The sequence below is a fragment of the Artemia sp. Qi Xiang Cuo genome, chromosome 4 (genome assembly GCF_049724085.1).
Source record: "Artemia sp. Qi Xiang Cuo chromosome 4, ASM4972408v1, whole genome shotgun sequence".
Lineage (NCBI taxonomy): Eukaryota > Metazoa > Arthropoda > Branchiopoda > Anostraca > Artemiidae > Artemia > Artemia sp. Qi Xiang Cuo.
Window position 1 is genome coordinate 15,368,119 of NC_142797.1, and position 13,314 is coordinate 15,381,432.

General features: G+C 34.9%; 1 protein-coding gene across 3 annotated transcripts in view; it reads right to left on the bottom strand.

Annotated features, from left to right (window-relative positions):
* Positions 1-9,130: 9,130 nt before the first annotated feature.
* LOC148952812 (cGMP-specific 3',5'-cyclic phosphodiesterase-like) overlaps positions 9,131-13,314 on the bottom strand; it is a 372,326-nt gene continuing 368,142 nt past the window's right edge. For all 3 annotated transcript variants that reach the window (XM_089088106.1, XM_089088104.1, XM_089088105.1), the window contains exon 19: positions 9,131-10,811. In XM_089088106.1, coding sequence (XP_088944232.1) covers positions 10,519-10,811 — 293 coding nt within the window. In that variant the 3' untranslated portion in view covers positions 9,131-10,518. The remainder of the gene's footprint in view (positions 10,812-13,314) is intronic.

Consider the following 13,314-nt stretch of genomic DNA (forward strand, 5'->3'; position numbering starts at 1 on the left):
TTTAATTACGACCCTTTTTGAAAAGCAAATAAAAAAATAATCTCATTGGCAAGGCTGAATAGATTTGACTGCGTTGTACCATAGTCTGCGATTTACTGATAAGCTTGAATTTGGGAGAATTACAAGAATGAATTTGCTCATTACTGCGAGTTTTTGCTGTTGTGAAACGTTATATTTTAAATAAAAAGTGGATACGTTTAGTTTCTGTCAAAGGTTTGACGGCTCGGGATTTGGGTGTTTGGGTTGGCACAGGTGAAAACCAATTGTTTAAACTAGGGATCTCCTGTGCCAATTCGTTTTCTCAGGTCCAATACATCGCTAGAGTTAAAATTATTATCTTGAACAATGAATTGTGGTTTGCTTGTGACGATGGGGTTAATTTTTGGCTTATTTTTAATGGATTTTGTCCTTGGCTTTTACCTCCTGGTAAGTTTTTAGGTTATAATTTATTTTTATATTGCTTTTCGTTTCTTTTACATCATACTTTTTTTTGCTTTGTAAGCTTATTCTAAGTTTCGCTTAAATCTTTATAGCGCTTAATTAAATTTTCTTTTTTTTTCTTTTTACCATTTGTTACTAATAAAAAAAATATTATATTAGGCTATAACTAATTATAATAAGACTACAGCTAGCTTGTACATGTAGTGCGCTTAATGTAAACTCTTGCTGTTTTTCTTATTAATATTATTTTTCAAAATTCTTAAAAAAAACAGATTTTTTTTTTAAATTACCTCCCAAAATAATTCTTTTCAATATACATACTAAACGAATCGCCTTTTAATGCTGATTTTAAATATGTATAATTTAATTAGTTCCACTACACCTATTAAAAGTTACGAGTCAACTATTAACGCCACTGTGTAAGTGTTCCCGTGATAAAGTTTATGTTGGCTTCCTAGACACGATCTATTTGTAGACTAATTGGGATATCAGGGACTATTGGCTTCACCCTATTTGATTTCTACTATCAGACCGTATTTTATCTGATATACACTCTATCTGATATTTGACTAAACTACTGATTTATAATTATACTAGACTTGAGGGTGGTTCGTCATTGAGTAACCGTAAAAGTGGACCAGAATTATCAATATTAGCTATCCCAAAACGATGCATTGCCGTTTCTGTTTGTCCTACTGTGGGCTTATATTCTTTGTAAACAAGCATAACAGTTTTCATACACTGGTAGCTTTACATCTACATGGCTCAAAAGCAGCCATGATTTAAAATTCAAATTTGAACTTTCTTTCGACTCATTTCGTGCAGCTATTTCAGAAAATGACCTTTTTACAATAACATCATTCAAATGAAGTTCTTCTATGAAGGGAAATCAGACCATTTTAAGACTTATCTATATGCTTCAATTTTCTGTGACTATTGGGTTCTATCATCAAGTTTTTTTCTTTATTAAGACTTTCCATAACAACTCGGTAACAACTCTTTTTTTCGCTTCTTTCAGTGACATCTACCAAGCGTCCACGTTTGTTTTTTTACTTATAAGGTTACTTTTCTCTTTTTTTCCATCCCTTTCCTCAAGTACTTAATTTACATATTTATATATCTTTATCTTCCCTTTGCTTGTGATGTTACACAACTAACCTAGTATTCGGGTTAGTTTTAACAAAGGTAATTCTATTGGCTATTACATCGTAAAATGCCATATATTTGAAGCGTCTCTACTCCTAAAAACACTCGCAAATGGCAGCTTCTAACCTATAATTGTTCGGACCACAATTTATGTGCTTCCTTTGCTAAATTGTAGCAATGTTATCCTTGAACAATAATTCCATAGCCTGTACCTGTAGTTAGGCTGAATTACGACCCTATTTGCTACTATTATGTCTAAAATTCTTCTATTTCTACCAACGTCTCATCAGTCCAGCTAGATATTTTTTTTTTTATTTAAGTATTATTTTTTTTTAATTTGTTCTTTCAATTTGCCGTACAAATACTTTATTATTTAGGTATATACGGCACTACTACACTGCAGTTGTTACTAACACTAATAAAACTACTAACAATACACATACTTCTACTTGCTAAATACTAAATACTGTATTTTTTACATTTTACAATTCTTGATTGAGCCTTTTCTCCATTTTTTCTATTTTACCCTAATCTTTGAGGGGACACAAATATATTTCTAATAGTCAAAGTTTGAGCAAAGCTGCTCGAAGATTTGCTAATTCGAGCACCGCTAAAAGCGAAGTCCATTTACCTTCCTCTTTTGACAAAGCCATTTCTGTTTAAATATACAATTTAGTTCAATCTACTATGTTTATCTAGCCCTCTCGACCCAGTTTTTCTAGCGACCACCAGTTGTTGTGAAGTATTATTATTTGCGCTATTTGGGGGTTGTAGTCGTAGATGCCTTTATTCTCCCTTTATAGGGGAGATAAACTCTGGCCCTAAGGTAATTGAACTTTGGTAGCGTGCCTTAGGCTATGACCGAACTAATGAGGCGTACCGACTGGGGATGTTCGAGAGGATAAAAATAGATCGTAGAGAGTTCGTCTAAAATACAATACTTTTATTCATTTACCATATAATAAAATCGGATATATTCTGGCTACGGGGACTGGCTGTCCAAGTAGCCCACAAGTCTCAATAAAACAACAATAAAATATAAATAAGATACTTAGACACTTACGATTATAAGACAAAGTCCAAGGTATTTCTAATGAGAAAACAAACGGGCAGAGGGTCACCCGGCAAGTCAAAAAGTCTGCCTTCAGTCTCAAAAATCGGGGTATATATATGAAAAACCTAACCACGTTCTTCCGGTAAATTGACGCATTTATCCAGGAGATTGGTTATCGAGCAAGTTCCCTCCAAGCCCACACATTCCACGATTTGTATCCTTATCTTAAAAAGTGGTATTTTGAAAACTTTATATTTGCGTCATATATATTTTTACTAATTTAATAATTAACTAAATTAGAAAGCTTTACCAGATACAGAGACCAGACTAATGCCTCGATAAATACTAAACTCACTCCTATCACCTTCCTTACAAAGTGGCTAAGTGAAGATTTTCCTAAAATCGTTAGGTACTACCCCTTTTTCAAAAATCAAATTAATAATCTTCAGTATCTTATGTCTAACCTCAGAGCCACGATATTTAAGAAACTCATTTGCCACACTATCAGCATCTGGAGCCTTGTTATTTTTTAGTCCTTTTAGTACTGTCGATGATTCTTCCTCACACAACAAATATTCCTTCACATACAAGGTATCACAAACTTTTTCCTTTTCTTTTTTTTTATTGGGTTTATGGGGAATTATCAGCCAACTGTTGGTGAGAAACAGGAAAAAAAATGATTTAACCAAAAAATCACTAAACTTTCGTGTATAGGCTATGGCTATAACTGGTATTATTAGGGGGAAGCGATTGGGACACAATTTGGAAATTGTATTACACAAATCGTGTACCACATATTTGGAATAAATATTGAATGGAGAAACAGATTTTATATTTCTATTTTTTCTATCTGATTTCTGTCCTATGCGTCTACATAGGCCGCCCTGTTGAGTTTTCGTACAAAGTGGAGACAAGCTTAAGTTTTGTGTTTATAGTGATGGTTTTGTTCTTCTCTTTTCGTCAGTGGTTGGTATTGCTAAATTTGACAATTTGTTAGGAGATTCTTATCCAAGCTGAACACTATAATAAAAAAACTTACTTCATTACATTCAGAGAGTTTCTACTTATTGGGTGTTCAGAGTCACGTCCAGTGTAACTCGAACCCTCCCCCTAATTCCGAGATATAGCGCTAGACTATGCCTTAATTTTTCTTTAAGTAGGTGTTATTTAGTACTGTGAACCAGCTGTCATTCAGAACTAAATAAGTCAAAATTTAAACAAAATTAGCTCGAGTGGTTGCCCACTAAATGAAAAAACCTTCCTCTAGGGATTTCATATAGTGCTTGGCTATAAAAAGAAAATAACCAGAAAAATAATGAATTCTTACTTTATATTATGCACCAAGCATCGACAAATCATATTTTCTTGTTTTTCCCTATTCTTATCTGTTTTAGAATTAGTTTTCATCAATTATTACTTTACTTCTTTCTAAGTAGCTTAAGCTTACATTGGATCAGACTCTAGTGTATTTTTGGCGTGTTTTTCAAAGGCTCTGGCGTATTTTCGTTTCATCTTCTGGCAACACCATATGTTAGACCTAAAATTTCGCGTTTGATACGTTTTTGAAATGTTGAATAAGCCTATAATCCCGAAAACCTCAGTATTATTAATCTGTGTTCTAGTAGTAAGGTTAGTTCCTTCATAAGTTTTATTACTACAAAAAACAATGGCTATTTCAACTAATTTTTTTCTGAATATTCAGTATAACTTGTATGAAATCCATTAAACAGGGTCGGGTCTCCATTAGTCCAGAACCTGGCGCCACAATTCATGAATAAAGACTGAACTTCTTGTACTCGAAAGGAGCAATGTTAGAACGTTGCTAGTTACTAGAGTCGGAGCGACAAGGTCTTAACGATTGTAGTAACGAAATGTCTATTTCCACAGATTTTCTACTTTTCAATATTTTCAATGGAAATATAAAAATACTCTTTTCAATAAAAACACCCCGCTTCAAAAATAAGCTATTTCTGAAGCCTTAAATGGCAAATGATCCTGTGCGGCATTCCCCTCCCCATATTTATCTTGTTAATGACTCCATATAGCCTTGATGAAACAACAGTTAACTGATTGATTCTCTAATTATATGTCAGCCTTTCTAATTTGGAAAAACAGCTCTTGGTTGTGTTTTCGTTGAAAAATCCAATCTTTTGATATTTTTAAAATAAAGGTACTCAGAGTCTTATTTGTCTACCACGGCAATCTGACCGTGTTTTTTTCCTGTTAATTACAAATAATGCTATTTAGCACTTTTAACTTCAATGAGTTATTCCTTTAATTTTCATTTGAAAACCGGACGCTATTAAGGAGCCAGTGGGCGCAAATACTATATAATTCACCCCAATACCAGAATAAGCATATTTTTGTCTTAAAGACCCTTCAAAATAATACTATACTATATTATCTTATAGTACCTATCTTATAGTAACTACTACTACTACTACTAACAAATCACCGCAGCACCAAGCCTCCTGAGGCCAACACAGCCACGCACGCTTCTCCTCCATCTCGATCTATTCAAAGTCTCCCTTTTTACAGCCTTCCACGAAGTTCCTTTTTCCTTTAAATCTTTCTTTATGACACCCTCCCCTCCTGACGAGGACGTCCTGCTTTCCGTTTAGCCCTAGACGGTTGATCAGAAAGAACATTCTTCGGCAATCTGTCATCCTTCATCCGCACAACGTGCCCTAGCTACCTCAACCTTTCTTTCATTATAGCCCTAGAGCGGTATTGAACCACATTTTTTCGTACAGCCTATTGTTTGAAATGCGGTCAGTCAGCCGGGTACCCAGAACAATCCTTAAGAAATTTCATAGGCAGCACGATGACGCTGCCTAAGTAAAGAACGATGTGGGCACAATTTATTATTTATTCTTTTTTCTCCATATTCGGGCACATCGTATCGAAGGAGTTGTCGTAGAAATTTCGAAAAAGGCTCATTCGATTGGAAATTGGACTGGCTAGTGCCCTTTTTAATAGTCGAAAATTATGGGAGGGAATATAGTCCCCCCCCCCCCCGCCCCTCATTCCCCTAAACACATCCAATCGTAATCTTGAGATAGCCATTTTGTTCAGCGTAGTTGATTTCCAGATAGAAAATATATTTTTGAGGAGGACACTCCCCCACAAACTTCGGGGCAAGGGTTTTAAGTTATGACCTGAGGGCATATAAGAACGATGTTTGCACAATGTATCATTTTTTTTCCTTAAGAGCAGGGCACTTGGTATCGAAGAAGTTGTCGTAGAAACTTCGAAAAGCGCTCATTCAATTGAAAATTGGAGTGGCTTGTGCTCTTTTAATAGTCGAAAGTGATTGGAAGGCAACTAACCCCCCTTTCACGCCCACCATTTCCCCAAACACATCCAATCAAAATTTTGAGATATCTATTTTGTTCAACGTAGTCGAAAGTTCTGGAAATTATGTCTTTTAGGATGATAACCCCATCAGAGCCCTCATGGCAAGGGTTGTAAGCTATGCCCTGGGGACATATAAGGTTTTTATAGAAAGTTGTTTTAGAAATTTCAAAAGGGGTTCATTTGATTGAAAATTGAAATTGTCCTTTTTAATAGTAGAAAGTGAGTCCACCTTACGCCCACCGTTTCCCCAAACACATTCAAGCAAAGTTTAGAGATAGCCATTTTGTTCAACGTAGTTGAAAGTTCTGGAAATTATGTATTTAAGGATGACAAACCCCCCAGAGTCCCAAGGCCAAAGGTTATAAGTTAGGACCTGGGGGCATATAAGGTTCTTAAAGATGGAGTTGTCACTAAAACTTCAAAAGAGGCGCATTCAATTGGAAATTGAGAGGCTTAGTGCCCGTTTTAATAGTCGAAAGTGACTGGAGGGTAACTAACCCCCCTCTCAAGCCCACCATTCTCCGAAACGAAACCAATGAAAATTTTCATATATCCGTTATGTTCAACGTAGTAGAAAGATCTGGAAACTAGGTCTTTGAGGATGACAGCCCCCACCAGTCCTCAGGGCAAGGGTTGTAAGTTATGCCCTGGGGGAATATAAGGTTTTTTATTGAAAGTGTTGTCGTAGAAACTTCATAAGGGCTCATTTGATTGGAAATTGAAAGGGCTAGTGCCTTTTTTAATAGTTGAAAGTGATGGGAGAGACTAATGCCCCTCTCACGCCCACCATTTTCCCAGACACATCCAATCAAAATTTTGAGATAGCCATTTCGTTTAACGTTGTTGTAAGTTCTTGAAATTATGTCTTAGAGGATGACAACCACCCTCACAGCCCTTAGGGTAAGGGTTGTAATTTATGCCCTGAGGGTATATTAGGTGTTTATAATAAGTGTTGTCGTAGAAACTTAAAAAGGGCTCATTCGATTGGAAATCGAAAGGCCTAGTGCCCTTTTTAAAAGTCTAAAGTGATTGGAAGGCTTGAAATTTTTATAGTAAAGATCGATGCGGGTATAATGTATTATTTTTGATTGTTGTTGTTGTTTAGACCAGGGAACTTTGTATCGAAGGAGTTGTCGTAGGAACTTCGAAAAGGGCTCATTCGACTGAAAATAGAAAGGGCTGATGCCCTTTTTAATAGTCGAAAGTGATTGGAGGGAAACTAATCCCCATCCCACGCCCCCCCCTCTCCTCCCATTTGACTTTATGTTTAAAAAATAAATGTTGCGATAAGATTAGATCAAAATGCACTGTTTTAATTTTAATTCCCAATAAGGCATCTCAGCAGTATCCCAAGAACGACTGAGGGTATTATGTTCAAACTTTCGGGGCTGCTTCTGCTCTTAAAATTTAACCAAATCAAAATAGCGCAAGAGTATCCAAGCTATCCAAGAAAATAAACAGATATTTTTGCGAATGGTATCAAGTTTTCCATCTCAGGTAAACTAGAGGAGGTCTGAAACTAAATTAAACACTACTATTTGTGTCCAGATTTTTAAGAGGGTGTATGTGGTTAAAAATTGCTGAACATTTTTTCTCCAGCATACAAATAGCTGGCCAAACTATAAATTTTTAAAAAAACGAAAAGATTTAAAGTATTATTTTCTTTTACTCTGAAAAGACTATGTCAATATAAAACGAACAGAAATTAATTAAAAAAACTTTTTCCACAAAATAAGTTTTTCAGGAAAAAGTAAAGAACTCCATTAAACAAAAAATGAGCAAAAAGTAAAATCAAATAATCTACCAAGCGTGAAACTACCACAAATCAGCATCGATAAATAAATGAAACCGAAAAGGAACAGAAATTACAATAAATAATTGAGTCAATCTCAAAACGAGCAGACATTAACATAAGTTGGGCTGAAAACCCCTATGCCTTCCCAAGGCCAGAACATAATTTGTACTTTACTGAAAAAAAAATACAAATGAATGTTCATTGTCAGTTTAATATACATATACTAATATTTAGTAATCAAAATGTCAATATTATTTGAATTATTAAACTTATAAAAGTAAAAACATTTATATTTTTTTCAGTAAAGTGCAAATTATGTTCTGGCCTTGGGAAGGCATAGGGGTTTTGAGCCCAACTTGTGTTAATTTCTGCTCTTTTTGAGTTTGACTCGGTTATTTGGTGAATTTCAGTTCGTTTTGGGTTTCATTTATTTATCGATGCTGATTTGTGGTAGTTTCACGCTCGGTTAGTTATTTGATTTTATTTTTGCTCATTTTTTGTTTAATGGAGTTCTTTGCTTTTCTTTGAAAAACTTATTTTGTGGAAAAAGTTTTTTTAATTAATCTCTGGAAAACATCTAGCAAAACTTCATCCGCTTTTCGGCGCGCCCTTGCTTCAGAGCCATATTTGAACACTGTCATCACTGTAGCTTCTAATATTCTAATCTTGGTTTGCGGACTCATCATCCTATTCTTCCAAACTTTTTTTAGCTGTGAAAAAACACCTTGAGCCTTAGCTATTCTACTTTTAAAATCTTCACTGCTCCCATCATCTTTACTAATAATATTACCAAGGTAAGTGAAGCTGCCCACCGGATCAATGTTTTCATTACCCAACGTCACCTTTTCATCTTCACTTAATCCTAGCCTTAGTGACTTAGTCTTTTTAACATTAATTTTCGAACCTATTCTAGCACCATGAACTCGTAAAACCTCTAAAAGTTCATTCATTTTGCTCAAACTTTCATCTAGGATGCTTAAATCGTCAGCATAATCTAAGTCCAGGAGACTTTTTCCTTCCCATTTGTTTCTGCGGTCTCCCATTGCCTTTCCTGTACTCCTTACGGCAAAGTCCATCAAAATAATCCATATAAAGGTGGATAGAATATAACCCTGCTTAACTCTTGGTTATAGTAAGGAGGATAATATTGAAATCTGATTATTCTAATTTGCTGTGTGAAAACTTACACAACCATACATATCTTTCAAAAAATTCAAAAACAGAAATTCAGGAATTCAATTCTTAACAAAAAAGACCGTCATGTGTAATTATATAGTTTTCAAAAACTCAAAAACAGACTAAAAAAACTCAAAAACAGACAAAAACTCAAAAAATTCAAAAACAGAAATACAGGAATTCAATTCTTAACAAAAAAGACCGTCATTTGTAATTATATATTTTTTAGTAGTAGCAGATGCAAAAAAAAAAAAAAAAAGGAGGCCTGGTTGAAAAAACCTGCAGCTGTATAAATAATAAGCTGTATATAAACAATTTGGTTTAAACTATTTATTATATATCCATCTATATTAACGTTAAAATAAATTATCTTTGCAGAAATTATTGTAAAGATGCATACAATAAGTATCTTTCAAAACTTCTCATAACTTTTGGTTATCCTGGACAGAACAACTAAAATGCAACAATCATTAAGTAAAACGAAACTTTAAATACTTATTTATTAAACTATATTTAAATATCTAGATCAAATCAGATATTCAAAATTTAAGTTACGTAAAATACAATAAAATAGAATTAAATAAGTTTAAACTAGAATAAAATAAAGACTTAAATATACATATGTATAAAACACGGATAAAAGTAAAACAGGTTAACAATTCAACAATTTCTTTTCTTACCCCCTAGGGATTGTGGTCTAAATTAAAAAGATATTCTTCATTCTTAGATAATGGTTTCTGTATTTATTTCTGCTAATAACTAATAATTTGTGCTAAAAAAACAAGGCTTTGGTTTTAAAGCTTGGAGAGGTACGGGGCCAAGAAATCGATTTAGGGTTCTCCGATCATGCATAACTAAAACCCGGCTTTGCTCTGATTTCAAAAAGCAACGTTTTCCCCATCATTTGCGAAATGTTAGGGGGTTAATGACAGTTCTATGCTGACTTGAAGTGCATCACTGAAGAATTTAAATTTTGGGCCCAAGAATTTACTAGATGTGGTATCATGCCCCCGCCCACGCCAGCATTATTTTCGTTGTTTTCGTATCTTATGTTTTGTTTCTTGGGTTGAGGGTTGAAGGAGGTAAACGAACGAGCAGTTATTCTTATTTTTTTTCCTGTACATATAGAGGAATTATCATGTCATCTAAGCTACTTCGTTTATTTTTCGGAGCACCGACATTAGCCATCCGCATCTCCAATTTAGATACCTTTAAACTTCGTAACTGCTAAAATCACCAAAACGCTTCTCGGATTTTAGATCAAAGCGCGCCCGACCCGGGTACCAAAGAACGGACTTCAGTTATGCCGATTTTAAACGTCTGTAACTTGTACAATTAGCTTCAGATTTTTTTTCAGCAAGCTCAGAAGCCCTTAGATACTGGTACCATGTTTGGAAAAAACAAACAAATAACCTACGAGTGAGAAGCGTCACGTTCCCGATAACATCCTTATTTGAAGTTCAATCACACACCTGAGGTTAAATTTTTATTTTTGAGCTTTCAATATATAATCGTCTTGAGTTTAAGATTATCCCCAGTTCGAAAGGCGTTAACTAATAATGCACATTTTCGAATTACTTTTCTTAATAAGTGGTTTAAGTGCTGGATGCTGGTTACTCAGACTGAATGACCGGAGGCTATTCGGTCTTATTTCCGGTTCTTCATTTTCACTGAGATCATTGGGAGAACTTGGTGCCGACGAAGACTTACTGCCACGTTTTGAACGTCTTGATCTTTCATTTTCTGGGAGTTGCAGCTGGGATTTATTAATGGAAGACTCACTTGTAGTGCGGGGCTTCAGTTCTGTCACCACTAGCGGGAGCGAGGTTAATTCCGAACTACCTGAAACAATTAGATATTGGTTTTAATATATGAGCAGTTTGGTACTTTTGCGTTGCTCCCTTGACGTCGTAAAATGTTTCTAAGAAATCCATATTATAAAGTTTGTCCGGCTTATGGGAGAATTTCACCTTTTCGGCTTTACAGCAACTTGGCTGACTTTCTTGGAAAAGTTGAATGGGGTAAAAATAGACAAAAATAATATAAGGAAAGAGGTTTGTTAACTTTCTGGACACCTTTATTGACGTCGTGAAAGCCCTGCATTACAGTTTAAATAGCTCATGTTATCTATGACCCATCTTAATTATTAATAATTTTATCTGAGTTGTGTTGATAATATCTGGCGGCTTATGATTAATATTTATAAATCACTAACTTCATTTTGAGTACAAAAACCGTCTGATAAAAAAAAATAAGGTGATACCAGGGTACGTTCTAATCGTCCCAAATGCCGACAGATACAATGGGAAAGCAATGGCTAAATTATGTTTAAAGTCACTCAGTTTTGTTTGCAGCCAGTTTTTATACTTTATTTAGTCCTTACAATATATGATATCAAATATATTATATTAAAACTATGTAAATCAAACAATGCAAGTTTTTGTTGTCCCGGAATCACAGATAGAACGATCATGTGGGTTTTCAGCGCTATTTTAAGTTGTCTGAGTCGTTGGTGCGCTGGACTCAAGTTCTGGTTGGTGGGCAGGAGCTCGAGTTCTGGTGTAGCTGATTATTTGGGACAGGGGTCAGCAGTACGACTCTCTAAGCTTAGCAAGAGTCGGCTCAGCTCCAGAGAGGAAGCTGAAGAAATTTGGGGGAAAACGCGGAAAGCGTTGAATGATTTACCCCCATCCAAGCATTGCATTCAAAGCCAAATTTGGGTACCTTCGCTACGCGCACCATTGGTTAGCATGTCAAAAATGTTTTAAGTAAGTTGCCAGGGAAAGTAGGAAAGCTTAATATAAAAATCAACAGTAATATTTTCTCAAGTGTTTTCTACTAAAAATTTGTCTCTGCATCTTGTATTTGAAGCGAATCTGTAAGTTAAGTTTTCCAATCTTGATTTATGTTTTACGCACACACGTCTTTAGTCTATCTCAAGCTAAATCCAAAATTAGGATGAGTCACGGGATGAAAAAACCATTGGTTTTTTTCTTAGCTGGATCTAGTAAAGAACAAACCAGAGGGAATCGGGCAACGGAGTCACTCAAACTCAAATTCATACCATTGAGAAGCAACTTTTCAAAAGATATGTATTTTATATCATATCTTGTCAAAAAAACATGTTTTATATCATCTTGCAGGTTTTTTCAAAACATAGCACTAGATATAGCCCATTCTTTTCCTATAAACCCGTTCTTTTCCTACAACATCTCCCTATGACGTTTTAGTGCCCCAGTAGCGGCAACAGAAAAAAAAGCATTAAAACAAAAAGAGGAGACACTCCACTGCTTCAAATACGAAAAAGTGATTTTCGATGATCTCTTAAGGCATATCACTTTAACCTAAGCCGTTATTTAGATCAATTCGAAGCACCCACGTTAAACAAAAAAGGAGACACACCAGTGCAACCGATGTGAAAAACCTTTTTTTCCTTGTTGCTCAAGATGGGAGACTGTAATTCTCTTCAATAGGGTTTTTTACTTTGTTGACTCCAATGGTGTTATTTTCATTTTGATTCGAAATCATTCTAGGGGGGTCTGAAGCTATATCCTGAAATTCCCAAAAATTTGATTTCACATCAAACTTTCATCTCTAATTTTAATCAAAATTATAGTTACCATTCCTGAATCAGCTTCAAATGGCGTTTCTTCCTTATCTAGCAGTTTTTTTAATGTGTTTTTTTTTCATTTACTAAGGGTTAGGGTGAACTCTTTACTAGGTTGACGCTAAAGAGGCAACCATAATGTTCCCTATACACTGTATGTTAATCACCCACTTATCTGGGTAGCAGGGGTACTTACTGTCCCGTAACGCCATACACTTATCTTGGTACTTACCATAGCAAGATAAATTTCAGTGGTTTCGTTTGTTGCTCCACTTCTTGACTTTTATAGTGTATGGAAAATAAATTTTTGTTGTTATTATTGAATTATCACATTTATTTAACTTTTCTTAATACTATTGCATTTTGTTTGCATTCTTGTAACTCCGTTACTCAATAAATCTGTATGTGACTCTTTATTCTAGAAAATCAAAATTTAAATTAATCCTATTACAAAATAGAATATTGCTGAAACTTCAATACATCCTTCACTTGAATACCCTAGGATATATGGCATGTCATTGTAAAAATAGAATCGTTGTTGCAGCGGTAGGTATACTAGATTCTGAGATCTTCCTTGCAAGACGTGATAGAAAAAACGACAATTTGTCATAACTAAAGAAACACTTAAGGAGGAAAATTTGGGCAAGATAATTGCATTAAGGGTTATTGCCCATTAAAATTCAGTAAAAATCTCTTATTAAATCCCCAGATTAGGTTTGCTGAAGTAGCATATAAAGA